We start from the raw sequence: 13,916 nt of genomic DNA, 5'->3' as shown, positions 1-13,916 counted from the left end.
CTTCTGATACACAGCCGTAGCTCTCACTGTCCTCAGGGAGGCCTTCTGTGATCCCCTTTGATACACAGCCCTAGCTCTCACTGTCCTCAGGGAGTCTTCTGTGATCCCTTCTGATACACAGCCCTAGCTCTCACTGTCCTCAGGGAGTCTTCTGTGATCCCTTCTGATACACAGCCCTAGCTCTCACTGTCCTCAGGGAAGCCTTCTGTGATCCCTTCTGATACACAGCCCTAGCTCTCACTGTCCTCAGGGAGGCCTTCTGTGATCCCTTCTGATACACAGCCCTAGCTCTCACTGTCCTCAGGGAGGCCTTCTGTGATCCCTTCTGATACACAGCCCTAGCTCTCACTGTCCTCAGGGAGGCCTTCTGTGATCCCTTCTGATACACAGCCCTAGCTCTCACTGTCCTCAGGGAGTCTTCTGTGATCCCTTCTGATACACAGCCCTAGCTCTCACTGTCCTCAGGGAGGCCTTCTGTGATCCCCTTTGATACACAGCCCTAGCTCTCACTGTCCTCAGGAAGGCCGTCTGTGATCCCTTCTGATACACAGCCCTAGCTCTCACTGTCCTCAGGGAAGCCTTCTGTGATCCCTTCTGATACACAGCCCTAGCTCTCACTGTCCTCAGGGAGGCCGTCTGTGATCCCTTCTGATACACAGCCCTAGCTCTCACTGTCCTCAGGGAAGCCTTCTGTGATCCCTTCTGATACACAGCCCTAGCTCTCACTGTCCTCAGGGAAGCCTTCTGTGATCCCTTCTGATACACAGCCCTAGCTCTCACTGTCCTCAGGGAAGCCTTCTGTGATCCCTTCTGATACACAGCCCTAGCTCTCACTGTCCTCAGGGAGGCCGTCTGTGATCCCTTCTGATACACAGCCCTAGCTCTCACTGTCCTCAGGGAGGCCGTCTGTGATCCCTTCTGATACACAGCCCTAGCTCTCACTGTCCTCAGGGAAGCCTTCTGTGATCCCTTCTGATACACAGCCCTAGCTCTCACTGTCCTCAGGGAAGCCTTCTGTGATCCCTTCTGATACACAGCCCTAGCTCTCACTGTCCTCAGGGAAGCCTTCTGTGATCCCTTCTGATACACAGCCCTAGCTCTCACTGTCCTCAGGGAGGCCGTCTGTGATCCCTTCTGATACACAGCCCTAGCTCTCACTGTCCTCAGGGAGGCCGTCTGTGATCCCTTCTGATACACAGCCCTAGCTCTCACTGTCCTCAGGGAAGCCTTCTGTGATCCCTTCTGATACACAGCCCTAGCTCTCACTGTCCTCAGGGAGGCCTTCTGTGATCCCCTTTGATACACAGCCCTAGCTCTCACTGTCCTCAGGAAGGCCGTCTGTGATCCCTTCTGATACACAGCCCTAGCTCTCACTGTCCTCAGGGAGTCTTCTGTGATCCCTTCTGATACACAGCCCTAGCTCTCACTGTCCTCAGGGAGGCCTTCTGTGATCCCTTCTGATACACAGCCCTAGCTCTCACTGTCCTCAGGGAAGCCTTCTGTGATCCCTTCTGATACACAGCCCTAGCTCTCACTGTCCTCAGGGAGGCCGTCTGTGATCCCTTCTGATACACAGCCCTAGCTCTCACTGTCCTCAGGGAGGCCTTCTGTGATCCCTTCTGATACACAGCCCTAGCTCTCACTGTCCTCAGGGAGGCCTTCTGTGATCCCTTCTGATACACAGCCCTAGCTCTCACTGTCCTCAGGGAGGCCTTCTGTGATCCCTTCTGATACACAGCCCTAGCTCTCACTGTCCTCAGGGAGGCCTTCTGTGATCCCTTCTGATACACAGCCCTAGCTCTCACTGTCCTCAGGGAGGCCTTCTGTGATCCCTTCTGATACACAGCCCTAGCTCTCACTGTCCTCAGGGAGTCTTCTGTGATCCCTTCTGATACACAGCCCTAGCTCTCACTGTCCTCAGGGAGGCCTTCTGTGATCCCTTCTGATACACAGCCCTAGCTCTCACTGTCCTCAGGAAGGCCGTCTGTGATCCCTTCTGATACACAGCCCTAGCTCTCACTGTCCTCAGGGAGGCCTTCTGTGATCCCTTCTGATACACAGCCCTAGCTCTCACTGTCCTCAGGGAGGCCTTCTGTGATCCCTTCTGATACACAGCCCTAGCTCTCACTGTCCTCAGGGAGGCCTTCTGTGATCCCTTCTGATACACAGCCCTAGCTCTCACTGTCCTCAGGAAGGCCGTCTGTGATCCCTTCTGATACACAGCCCTAGCTCTCACTGTCCTCAGGGAGGCCTTCTGTGATCCCTTCTGATACACAGCCCTAGCTCTCACTGTCCTCAGGGAGGCCTTCTGTGATCCCTTCTGATACACAGCCCTAGCTCTCACTGTCCTCAGGGAGGCCTTCTGTGATCCCTTCTGATACACAGCCCTAGCTCTCACTGTCCTCAGGGAGTCTTCTGTGATCCCTTCTGATACACAGCCCTAGCTCTCACTGTCCTCAGGGAGGCCTTCTGTGATCCCTTCTGATACACAGCCCTAGCTCTCACTGTCCTCAGGGAGGCCTTCTGTGATCCCTTCTGATACACAGCCCTAACTCTCACTGTCCTCAGGGAGTCTTCTGTGATCCCTTCTGATACACAGCCCTAGCTCTTACTGTCCTCAGGGAGGCCTTCTGTGATCCCTTCTGATACACAGCCCTAGCTCTCACTGTCCTCAGGGAGTCTTCTGTGATCCCTTCTGATACACAGCCCTAGCTCTCACTGTCCTCAGGGAGGCCTTCTGTGATCCCCTTTGATACACAGCCCTAGCTCTCACTGTCCTCAGGGAGGCCGTCTGTGATCCCTTCTGATACACAGCCCTAGCTCTCACTGTCCTCAGGGAGGCCTTCTGTGATCCGCTTTGATACACAGCCCTAGCTCTCACTGTCCTCAGGGAGTCTTCTGTGATCCCTTCTGATACACAGCCCTAGCTCTCACTGTCCTCAGGGAAGCCTTCTGTGATCCCTTCTGATACACAGCCCTAGCTCTTACTGTCCTCAGGGAGTCTTCTGTGATCCCTTCTGATACACAGCCCTAGCTCTTACTGTCCTCAGGGAGGCCTTCTGTGATCCCTTCTGATACACAGCCCTAGCTCTCACTGTCCTCAGGGAGTCTTCTGTGATCCCTTCTGATACACAGCCCTAGCTCTTACTGTCCTCAGGGAGGCCTTCTGTGATCCCCTTTGATACACAGCCCTAACTCTCACTGTCCTCAGGGAGTCTTCTGTGATCCCTTCTGATACACAGCCCTAGCTCTCACTGTCCTCAGGGAGGCCTTCTGTGATCCCCTTTGATACACAGCCCTAGCTCTCACTGTCCTCAGGGAGTCTTCTGTGATCCCTTCTGATACACAGCCCTAGCTCTCACTGTCCTCAGGGAAGCCTTCTGTGATCCCTTCTGATACACAGCCCTAGCTCTCACTGTCCTCAGGGAAGCCTTCTGTGATCCCTTCTGATACACAGCCCTAGCTCTCACTGTCCTCAGGGAGGCCTTCTGTGATCCCCTTTGATACACAGCCCTAGCTCTCACTGTCCTCAGGGAGGCCGTCTGTGATCCCTTCTGATACACAGCCCTAGCTCTCACTGTCCTCAGGGAGGCCTTCTGTGATCCCCTTTGATACACAGCCCTAGCTCTCACTGTCCTCAGGGAGGCCTTCTGTGATCCCTTCTGATACACAGCCCTAGCTCTCACTGTCCTCAGGGAAGCCTTCTGTGATCCCTTCTGATACACAGCCCTAGCTCTCACTGTCCTCAGGGAAGCCTTCTGTGATCCCTTCTGATACACAGCCCTAGCTCTCACTGTCCTCAGGGAGGCCTTCTGTGATCCCCTTTGATACACAGCCCTAGCTCTCACTGTCCTCAGGGAGGCCGTCTGTGATCCCTTCTGATACACAGCCCTAGCTCTCACTGTCCTCAGGGAGGCCTTCTGTGATCCCCTTTGATACACAGCCCTAGCTCTCACTGTCCTCAGGGAGGCCTTCTGTGATCCGCTTTGATACACAGCCCTAGCTCTCACTGTCCTCAGGGAGTCTTCTGTGATCCCTTCTGATACACAGCCCTAGCTCTCACTGTCCTCAGGGAGGCCGTCTGTGATCCCTTCTGATACACAGCCCTAGCTCTCACTGTCCTCAGGGAGGCCTTCTGTGATCCCTTCTGATACACAGCCCTAGCTCTCACTGTCCTCAGGGAGTCTTCTGTGATCCCTTCTGATACACAGCCCTAGCTCTTACTGTCCTCAGGGAGGCCTTCTGTGATCCCTTCTGATACACAGCCCTAGCTCTCACTGTCCTCAGGGAGTCTTCTGTGATCCCTTCTGATACACAGCCCTAGCTCTCACTGTCCTCAGGGAGGCCTTCTGTGATCCCCTTTGATACACAGCCCTAGCTCTCACTGTCCTCAGGGAGGCCGTCTGTGATCCCTTCTGATACACAGCCCTAGCTCTCACTGTCCTCAGGGAGGCCTTCTGTGATCCGCTTTGATACACAGCCCTAGCTCTCACTGTCCTCAGGGAGTCTTCTGTGATCCCTTCTGATACACAGCCCTAGCTCTCACTGTCCTCAGGGAAGCCTTCTGTGATCCCTTCTGATACACAGCCCTAGCTCTTACTGTCCTCAGGGAGTCTTCTGTGATCCCTTCTGATACACAGCCCTAGCTCTTACTGTCCTCAGGGAGGCCTTCTGTGATCCCTTCTGATACACAGCCCTAGCTCTCACCGTCCTCAGGGAGTCTTCTGTGATCCCTTCTGATACACAGCCCTAGCTCTTACTGTCCTCAGGGAGGCCTTCTGTGATCCCCTTTGATACACAGCCCTAACTCTCACTGTCCTCAGGGAGTCTTCTGTGATCCCTTCTGATACACAGCCCTAGCTCTCACTGTCCTCAGGGAGTCTTCTGTGATCCCTTCTGATACACAGCCCTAGCTCTCACTGTCCTCAGGGAGGCCTTCTGTGATCCCCTTTGATACACAGCCCTAGCTCTCACTGTCCTCAGGGAGTCTTCTGTGATCCCTTCTGATACACAGCCCTAGCTCTCACTGTCCTCAGGGAAGCCTTCTGTGATCCCTTCTGATACACAGCCCTAGCTCTCACTGTCCTCAGGGAAGCCTTCTGTGATCCCTTCTGATACACAGCCCTAGCTCTCACTGTCCTCAGGGAGGCCTTCTGTGATCCCCTTTGATACACAGCCCTAGCTCTCACTGTCCTCAGGGAGGCCGTCTGTGATCCCTTCTGATACACAGCCCTAGCTCTCACTGTCCTCAGGGAGGCCTTCTGTGATCCCCTTTGATACACAGCCCTAGCTCTCACTGTCCTCAGGGAGGCCTTCTGTGATCCCTTCTGATACACAGCCCTAGCTCTCACTGTCCTCAGGGAAGCCTTCTGTGATCCCTTCTGATACACAGCCCTAGCTCTCACTGTCCTCAGGGAAGCCTTCTGTGATCCCTTCTGATACACAGCCCTAGCTCTCACTGTCCTCAGGGAGGCCTTCTGTGATCCCCTTTGATACACAGCCCTAGCTCTCACTGTCCTCAGGGAGGCCGTCTGTGATCCCTTCTGATACACAGCCCTAGCTCTCACTGTCCTCAGGGAGGCCTTCTGTGATCCCCTTTGATACACAGCCCTAGCTCTCACTGTCCTCAGGGAGGCCTTCTGTGATCCGCTTTGATACACAGCCCTAGCTCTCACTGTCCTCAGGGAGTCTTCTGTGATCCCTTCTGATACACAGCCCTAGCTCTCACTGTCCTCAGGGAGGCCGTCTGTGATCCCTTCTGATACACAGCCCTAGCTCTCACTGTCCTCAGGGAGGCCTTCTGTGATCCCTTCTGATACACAGCCCTAGCTCTCACTGTCCTCAGGGAGGCCTTCTGTGATCCCTTCTGATACACAGCCCTAGCTCTCACTGTCCTCAGGGAGGCCTTCTGTGATCCCTTCTGATACACAGCCCTAGCTCTCACTGTCCTCAGGGAGTCTTCTGTGATCCCTTCTGATACACAGCCCTAGCTCTCACTGTCCTCAGGGAGGCCTTCTGTGATCCCCTTTGATACACAGCCCTAGCTCTCACTGTCCTCAGGGAGGCCGTCTGTGATCCCTTCTGATACACAGCCCTAGCTCTCACTGTCCTCAGGGAGGCCTTCTGTGATCCCTTCTGATACACAGCCCTAGCTCTCACTGTCCTCAGGGAGGCCTTCTGTGATCCCTTCTGATACACAGCCCTAGCTCTCACTGTCCTCAGGGAGGCCTTCTGTGATCCCTTCTGATACACAGCCCTAGCTCTCACTGTCCTCAGGGAGGCCGTCTGTGATCCCTTCTGATACACAGCCCTAGCTCTCACTGTCCTCAGGGAGGCCTTCTGTGATCCCCTTTGATACACAGCCCTAGCTCTCACTGTCCTCAGGGAGTCTTCTGTGATCCCTTCTGATACACAGCCCTAGCTCTCACTGTCCTCAGGGAAGCCTTCTGTGATCCCTTCTGATACACAGCCCTAGCTCTCACTGTCCTCAGGGAGGCCTTCTGTGATCCCCTTTGATACACAGCCCTAGCTCTCACTGTCCTCAGGGAGGCCTTCTGTGATCCCTTCTGATACACAGCCCTAGCTCTCACTGTCCTCAGGGAGGCCTTCTGTGATCCCCTTTGATACACAGCCCTAGCTCTCACTGTCCTCAGGGAGTCTTCTGTGATCCCTTCTGATACACAGCCCTAGCTCTCACTGTCCTCAGGGAGTCTTCTGTGATCCCTTCTGATACACAGCCCTAGCTCTCACTGTCCTCAGGGAGGCCTTCTGTGATCCCTTCTGATACACAGCCCTAGCTCTCACTGTCCTCAGGGAGGCCTTCTGTGATCACCTTTGATACACAGCTCTAGCTCTCACTATCCTGTTCCCAGAACACCACTCTGCCCTACTGTAAATATTTTTATTTTATTTATCATCTGTGTCTCCCACTATTATATGTCTTTGTTTATTATCCATCAAGACAGTGGTCTTTATCTTTTTGTTCACTGCTGAATACTTGTACCTAGAAAAACCTTTGGCATATAGTAAGCACTAAAGAAATATTTGTTGACTGAATGAGCAATTGGATCATACAGAGAAGGCGTATAGGATGAGAACACAAATATTCGATAGTGGTGTTAGTGAAAAGTTTCTGAAGTGCAGTGAGAAAGTAGTCATATCACTGTGGCTTGAGAAGACCATGGCTGGGAATCAGGAATGCAAACAAGAATGAGTGTGGCAGTTTGCAGGGAGGCAGAATAAAGGGTGTTAAGTGTGATGAGAAGGAGCCAAGAAGGAGAAGGAAACTCAGTGTGTAAAGTAATAATTGAAGGTAGATGTCCTAGAGGAATGGAAGAAGACAGGATCAGTGATGTATGTGAAGAGGTTGGCCTGAGACAGAAGGGAAAGAGAAAAGATGGGTGGATACAAATAGTGGTGTGTGAGTACCAGGAGGGAAAATTAGGTGAATTTATGCCCAGCGGCTGCTATATTCTCTGCACAGTAGGAAGGTGATTTTCAGTTGAGAGTGAGAGAGATGGGGTAGAGGATGGAAGACAATTTAGTACGATTCTGAAATTCTTCTCTGTGAATAAGAATTGACTAGGTACTAGGATAAGAGTGTCAATTTAGCACTGATGCTCCCTAGAGTAGAAAAGAGTGGGTTTTAACATAGAGGCCATTTGTCAGCTGTCGTGAGAACATCCTCTGATCTAAAAACCATTATTATAAATACTCTAATCCGAGGACTAAATTATCAGTAGAACACTGTTCTACAGATGGATAAATGCCAAGCTGAAAATGAAACATTTATTTTCAGTGGGTCAGCTGACACCTTCATTTGTATTGTCACTGGTGACTAATACAGATGTCATCAATTTACTTGATCGACTTCTGGGGCAAAAGAGCAGCAGTTGTTCAGTGCACCATGAATATATAGTTTTATTGTGATTGATTCAAGAAACATGTAAGTCAGTTTAGAGCTGGAAGAGTGCCAAGGCATTCATCAAGTTTTGTCTTCCTCTTTGCAAATGTTTTGTTAGACATGGAAATGAGTGTTTTGCCATTTAAAAAGTGTCATCTAGCCTGATTGAAAAACGGGTCCTTCAGACAGTCTGAGCCTTCAGTGAGCTGTCACTTGCATCTTAGCACAGACGTCAGCTGCAAGTAATAAGAATGCATCTAACTCATCTGTCTGGTACGTGATAGACATATACGTGGAAGAACTTTAATTGCTTAAAGAAAAAAAAAGTGACCAAAAATATCCACAGTAAATTATTTGACAGAAATTTAGATGTAGGATATCAGAAGCAGAAAGAACCAAATACTTAAATTCCATCAACTTCAAGCACAAAATAGAAGAGGCTTGAAGCCCTGTTAAGGCTAAATTCAGCCCTCAGTTACTTAAGATAAATATGTTCAAGCAGCAAGCAGTACCTCAATCTGGTTTAAAACGACTTATTCTACTTAACTCCTCCACATGAAAGTGAAAACTTACTCACTTTTGACCCAGTCTCAGGAATCTGGTTTTATTTCATAGTAAATCAGAGTTAGTTTAATCTAGAACTCAATTTTTCTCATGTCTTTCTTGCTTCGGAAAGGACACACATTTTAAAATAAGTCATCTCCAAACTTTTTTGAATAGTAAAATGGTTTTTCCTAAAGAAATTGTCCATAGCCCTCAGGGACAGAGTCCATTCTTAACATCAAGCCTAGTGAACCTGGGGGAGAGGCAGGGCTGGAATAGGGGCAGGGGAATCGGCATCATGGATCAAGGGGAAGCAAACAGGTAAAAATAGTATCACTTGTTAATTGTTCTTTTTTATGTATCTTTCAGTCCTCTTTCTGATTGCTTCCTGTAATGTTTTCATAATTGTCTTAACAACAATTGTGTTTTTATATTAAGAGTTGTTGTCAAAGGAGCTACCTTTGCAGAGTGTAGTCAGGGGAAGCCAATGTTCCTCCTCCTCTCCCCGTAACTTGGCTTCTGATGGAACCTCAGCATGTGCGATGTGAAGAGCTGGCCTAACCGAAACATGGCTTGGAGGCCAGAGCCCTGTCCTCTTTTCCTTCTGTCTGGAGGAATGCAGTCCACCTACCTCCCCTTGTCCCTGAGGCACCTGTGCAGAGTCCTAAGGCTCCAGAACCAAACCAAACCCACTGCCATTGAGTTGATACCGACTCATAGCGACCCTATAGGACAGAGGAGAACTGCCCTGTAGAGTTTCCAAGGCTGTGATCTTTATGGAAGCAGCCTGCCACATCTTTCTCCTGTGGAGAGGCTGCTGAGTTCCAGCCGCTGACCTTCCAGTTAGCAGTCCAGAGCTGAACCACTGTGCTCCCGGGGCGCCTCAAGGCTCCAGGGACTGTTCAGATGCGCCTTTTATAAATAGCTGAGCTAGATCTGCTCTTTTGAATCACAGTGAGAGTGTTTGCTTTTTACTGAGATAATGGTTCTGTTTGGTTTTCTTCTTAAAGCTACTACATTTTTTTTCAGCATTATTTATTAATCTTTCTTTGATATATCTTTTCCTCTAATGTTTTGAAAGTCACACATGCAGTTTTTGCTTACTGTTGGTTATTTCAGATTAAGCAAAAATGTCTTATACTGTATAAACAGGTTTCTTCTTCCATTACAGCTCGAAATAGATTGGGAGAAAATCAAAGCCAAAATCGAGATGGAAATCACCAGAGAACGAGAGCGGTCGTCAAACAGCCAGTCCAGCAAGGGTGTAGGTGTAAAGTACTAAATGCCAGACTTACCTTTAGGAGGTTTTATCTTTTGCAATTATTCTGATTAACCAAGGATAAGCATGTTCTTGTTGCTAAAGAAAAAGGAAGAATCTTGGAATCAGTATAAGTTCTTGCTGTATATTTAATACGAAAAGCACATTCAGAAAGATTAAGCATAAAATGATTGATGTAATTCCATCTTTTATATTTTTCTAGTCCAATAATTAGCAAAATATTCCTGTATTTTTATGATACACACGTTTGGTGTTGCTTACATTCCAGTTTTTTGTCCATTATTTTATCCCTCAATCTTCAGTATGAAGAACTATTAATGCTGATAATAAAACACTGGACTCTTAAAAAAGTATATGTTATGATTAAAATTTCTATTCAACCTCTGAATTGCGAAGTACTACAAAAGTTTATTTTACAACAAAAATACAAGAAGATGGGCTTGTGAAAATGTATAACAATTGGTAAAAGTGTTTAAAATGCTCTTTTAACTTAATTTCAATTCTGTAATTCATAATTCACTCTCATAAACTATAAACCAGGGAACAAAGCTCGAAATTCCCAGATTTTGCTGTTTGGAGACAATTATACCGTGAACACATGAGAACTGTGATCAAACATTTTTTTCAGAGTTATGTCAATGTGGAAAGTAAATGCTCGCTGTCAGTCTGTCACTAACTCAAATGAAATAAATTCAAATGTTACTTTAATAGTGTTTAAAATACAATGAACTATGTCACTTTCCCTCTCAGACTGAATGTTGTATTTATATGTGCGTTTGTCTCACACTTTTAAAAATATCTATTATAGGAGCTTCTCCGTTAGTTTAACACTAATAACTTCATACATTTCAGCAGTTTGATATAATGTCTGTATTATAGTTATTTTGTATATTTCATAAATGTATCAGGTAGAGAAGATTGTTTATCCAGAATGCCTGGGACATGGCCCTATTACAGATTAATGATATTTCTGGAGTGTGATAATTCCCCACCTCAGAAAGAAATGTTTTGGTACAGAGGGTATGGAACGTGATATGGAAGATAAGGTATATTAAGAAATAAACAAGTTTTAAAGCAAATGTTTTAGAAACTGGTTTATTTTAGCGAAAAGAATACCATGGTTACCAATTGAAGATTATCTTCAATTATCTGTCATTTTGTACATATAGATAATATATACCTTTCTGAAAATGAAATGTGTTAGAAAAATCCTGTTTATAAATACCTCAAATATGTTTTCTTTGTTAATTCATATACCAAAAAAATCAGAATTTATAATGTACACATCATTTTCTTTAAAATGGCAACAAAAAGGTAAGATGCGATAATAAAAATACATGGAGTTGTGTTATTTACGAAGAAATCCTTGTTGATCTGCAGATAGGACTGTGGCGGGATCACTTGTCAGGATTTCTTTTACCACCATCTGCAGAAACAGAAGAGAAGGTGATGTGACGTGGCAGCTCCTCTGAAAAGACCTGTTGTTGTCTTCTTCCCCTTGCCCTCGGCCTGTAGATCTTCAGTATCTCCCGCTCAGTGGTAAATGAACTTTGGGGCAGTCATGTTACGAGATTTTCACAGTCTTATATAGCTTGCAGTGAAGTCATTTTTTAATCTACTTGCTTTCCTCTGAAGCTACTCTGGCCCTGTGACTTGGCATGAGCACCTCGACATCATTCTCTGGCCATTTGCTTCCCCGTGGATGCCCGCTCTGGCCTGTGCACAACTTATTGTAGTAATTTCTAAAATCAAACAACCATTTCAGAACAATCTAGAGCAATTAAACTTTTCAGATGTTTCCAGTATTGAGATTATTTAACTCTCTTCTACTCTAATAATCTTATACTGTAAAGTGATTTAGTATTAACTTTTTAATTGGACAAACACATAGTTCTATTTGTAAATGATTATAATGTTTTCTTTTTCTATGAAGGTAGGTATGGTGTAGCTGTAAACTTACCTCCATTTTGGGCAAATCATCACCCAAATAAAGAGTTTAAAACGAGTTACTCCAATCTTTCTAGTTCTTATTCCCTTTCTCCCACTCTCCGTGGTCCTCGACCCTAAGATACCCACACTCTGAAGCCACCAGTTTTATTGAGGGCGTCACTCCTGGTCCTTCCTTGCCTGCCCCAAGACCAATTCAGTTTTTTTTTTTTTTAAGTAAAGTTACTTTTTGTTTTCATATAAGTGTTTTTATTTATCTTAATTCAAAACACTAATGCCAATGATTAACTAAAAAAGATTTTGAAGTTCCACAAGCAAATCTGGATTTTATAGCAAGAACCTACTGTCAGGCAATATGTGTAGGCTGAGACTTGAGACACACATCTAAGCTACCAAGTTAAATGCTTTCGGGCATTACCCTAATCTGCGTAACGACTTTCCACTTTTTGGATGAGAAAACAGGCGTAGAGAAGTTAAGTAACTCGCTTATGGCCACCTAGCCAGTAAATCCTAGAGTCCAGAGATTCAACCAGGCCAGCTGACTTCACAGCTCAACTCTAAACCACTATGTTATTTATTCTATATAAAGTCTTAATCATTCTACCACAAGTATATGACTAGAACCCTAATTTGAAAATTTGCATTTTTTCTTTGCTTCACACATTAACTGACATTGGGTATTTTATGTTAGAGTCTATGGTTCACATTTTTATGCTAAGCCTACAAAAAAATTTGTTTCTTTTTTAAAACTTTGGGCAATGTTTACTAGCTACTTTAAAGTAATGTTTTTCAATTTTTAAAGTTAGTGAAGGCAGGCCAAGAAGGAGGCATGTATGGTGCTGAAGGAATTAGCTGAATGAAATAGAAGAAACTGATTTCTGAGTCTTTTTTGTTGACTATTTCAGGTTTTATCCATGAAACATTTCCGTACTCCCACAAATAATTTTTGAGTCATCATAGTTGTCCAGCCCAGATTCTACTGTGTTTTCACTAGTAATTCTTTAAACAGAAAACAACTAACAGCTACCTTATTTAGCTTTTGAAAAAATAAAAAGTGATGCTGGTACACTGCTACACAGCTCCAGCTCCAGTGGCAGGATGTTCTGCAAGGTTAAATTAGCTGCATGTTGAGAAGGGACCTGCCTCCTGGACCTTACACTCACCAAGTCGTGTGACCTTGGGTATACTACTCAACCTCCCTGGACCTCAGTTTTCTCATTCGTAAATGGGTTAGTAATCCTTAGCTGCTCTGGTTGTGAATTTTCCATGAGATGATACATGTAGAGTGCCTAGGGCAGTGCCGGGCGTATCTAAGTATTCAGTGAATTATTGTAGCTGTTGTCATCCTGATAACAAGTGAAAATGTCATCTCCCTCCCCCCCACCCCGCAACTGCTGAGGTTTTATCTAAAGTTGTGTGCCTAACTGTATTTTATTCTTTGAAAGAAAGGCTAAAATGCAGATTGTTCCTACATTTTTAATCAGAGCATGGCACTCTAGAAATGATGGTGCTTTACATATCACAGTGAATTGCCAGAACTCATAAAAAGTGAGTATGATTTCCAGTAACTTATGAAATTACTAATAAACAGGGTACAGCTATTTATTAAAATAAAATTAGGTCTTCATGTGTTTAATTATAACGAAAGTATTGGTTTAACATCTACTTACCATGATTATGGGCAAAATAAAAAAAAAAGGAATAGAGTCATGAATTGTGTAACATCCACGGTATGTTCTGTGAAACAGGACGTTATGTGATTTGGGTGTTGTGCAAACAGCGTATTATATACAAGCAACGTACAACCCCTAGTTGTGAACCAACTCCCTGTAAAACCTATTACATTAAAAATTCACTGTACATACAATGGTTCATGATAACAAATGGGTGCTGCTTCGTGACGCCCATAAAACACTATGATGACTGTATTACTATGTTAGAGACATCTGCATGTCTTGTTCTCCGACTGGGATTTCTGAACTCTGTTACAACCTGTGGGACCACAGACGTCCATGCGGTCTGACGTCGCCCAAAGGACGCCGTGCAGCTCATGACTGCTGTTAACTTTTCTGGTGTTCACCATATGGAAGAAAGGATCACTTAATTATAAGAAACAGGCATTCGCTGATTCATTCTTTGTTGACGAAAATACCTTCCCTTAGACTACCAGTTATTAACCTTTTCACCAATGGATAAAAACAGAATGAAGAAGTAAATTGTAAACTAGTGAAGTCAGATAATTCT

The 13,916-nt window shown here is 45.9% G+C and overlaps 1 protein-coding gene across 4 annotated transcripts in view; it reads left to right on the top strand.

Annotated features, from left to right (window-relative positions):
• IFT80 (intraflagellar transport 80) overlaps nt 1-10,804 on the top strand; it is a 154,696-nt gene extending 143,892 nt beyond the window's left edge. For all 4 annotated transcript variants that reach the window (XM_064275663.1, XM_064275664.1, XM_064275662.1 and 1 more), the window contains one exon: nt 9,618-10,804. In XM_064275663.1, coding sequence (XP_064131733.1) covers nt 9,618-9,728 — 111 coding nt within the window. In that variant the 3' untranslated portion in view covers nt 9,729-10,804. The remainder of the gene's footprint in view (nt 1-9,617) is intronic.
• The last annotated feature ends 3,112 nt before the right edge of the window (nt 10,805-13,916 follow it).

The sequence above is a fragment of the Loxodonta africana genome, chromosome 23 (genome assembly GCF_030014295.1).
Source record: "Loxodonta africana isolate mLoxAfr1 chromosome 23, mLoxAfr1.hap2, whole genome shotgun sequence".
Classification (NCBI taxonomy): domain Eukaryota; kingdom Metazoa; phylum Chordata; class Mammalia; order Proboscidea; family Elephantidae; genus Loxodonta; species Loxodonta africana.
The sequence above is the reverse complement of the archived record's forward strand: the minus strand, read 5'-3'. Positions and strand labels throughout refer to the sequence as shown.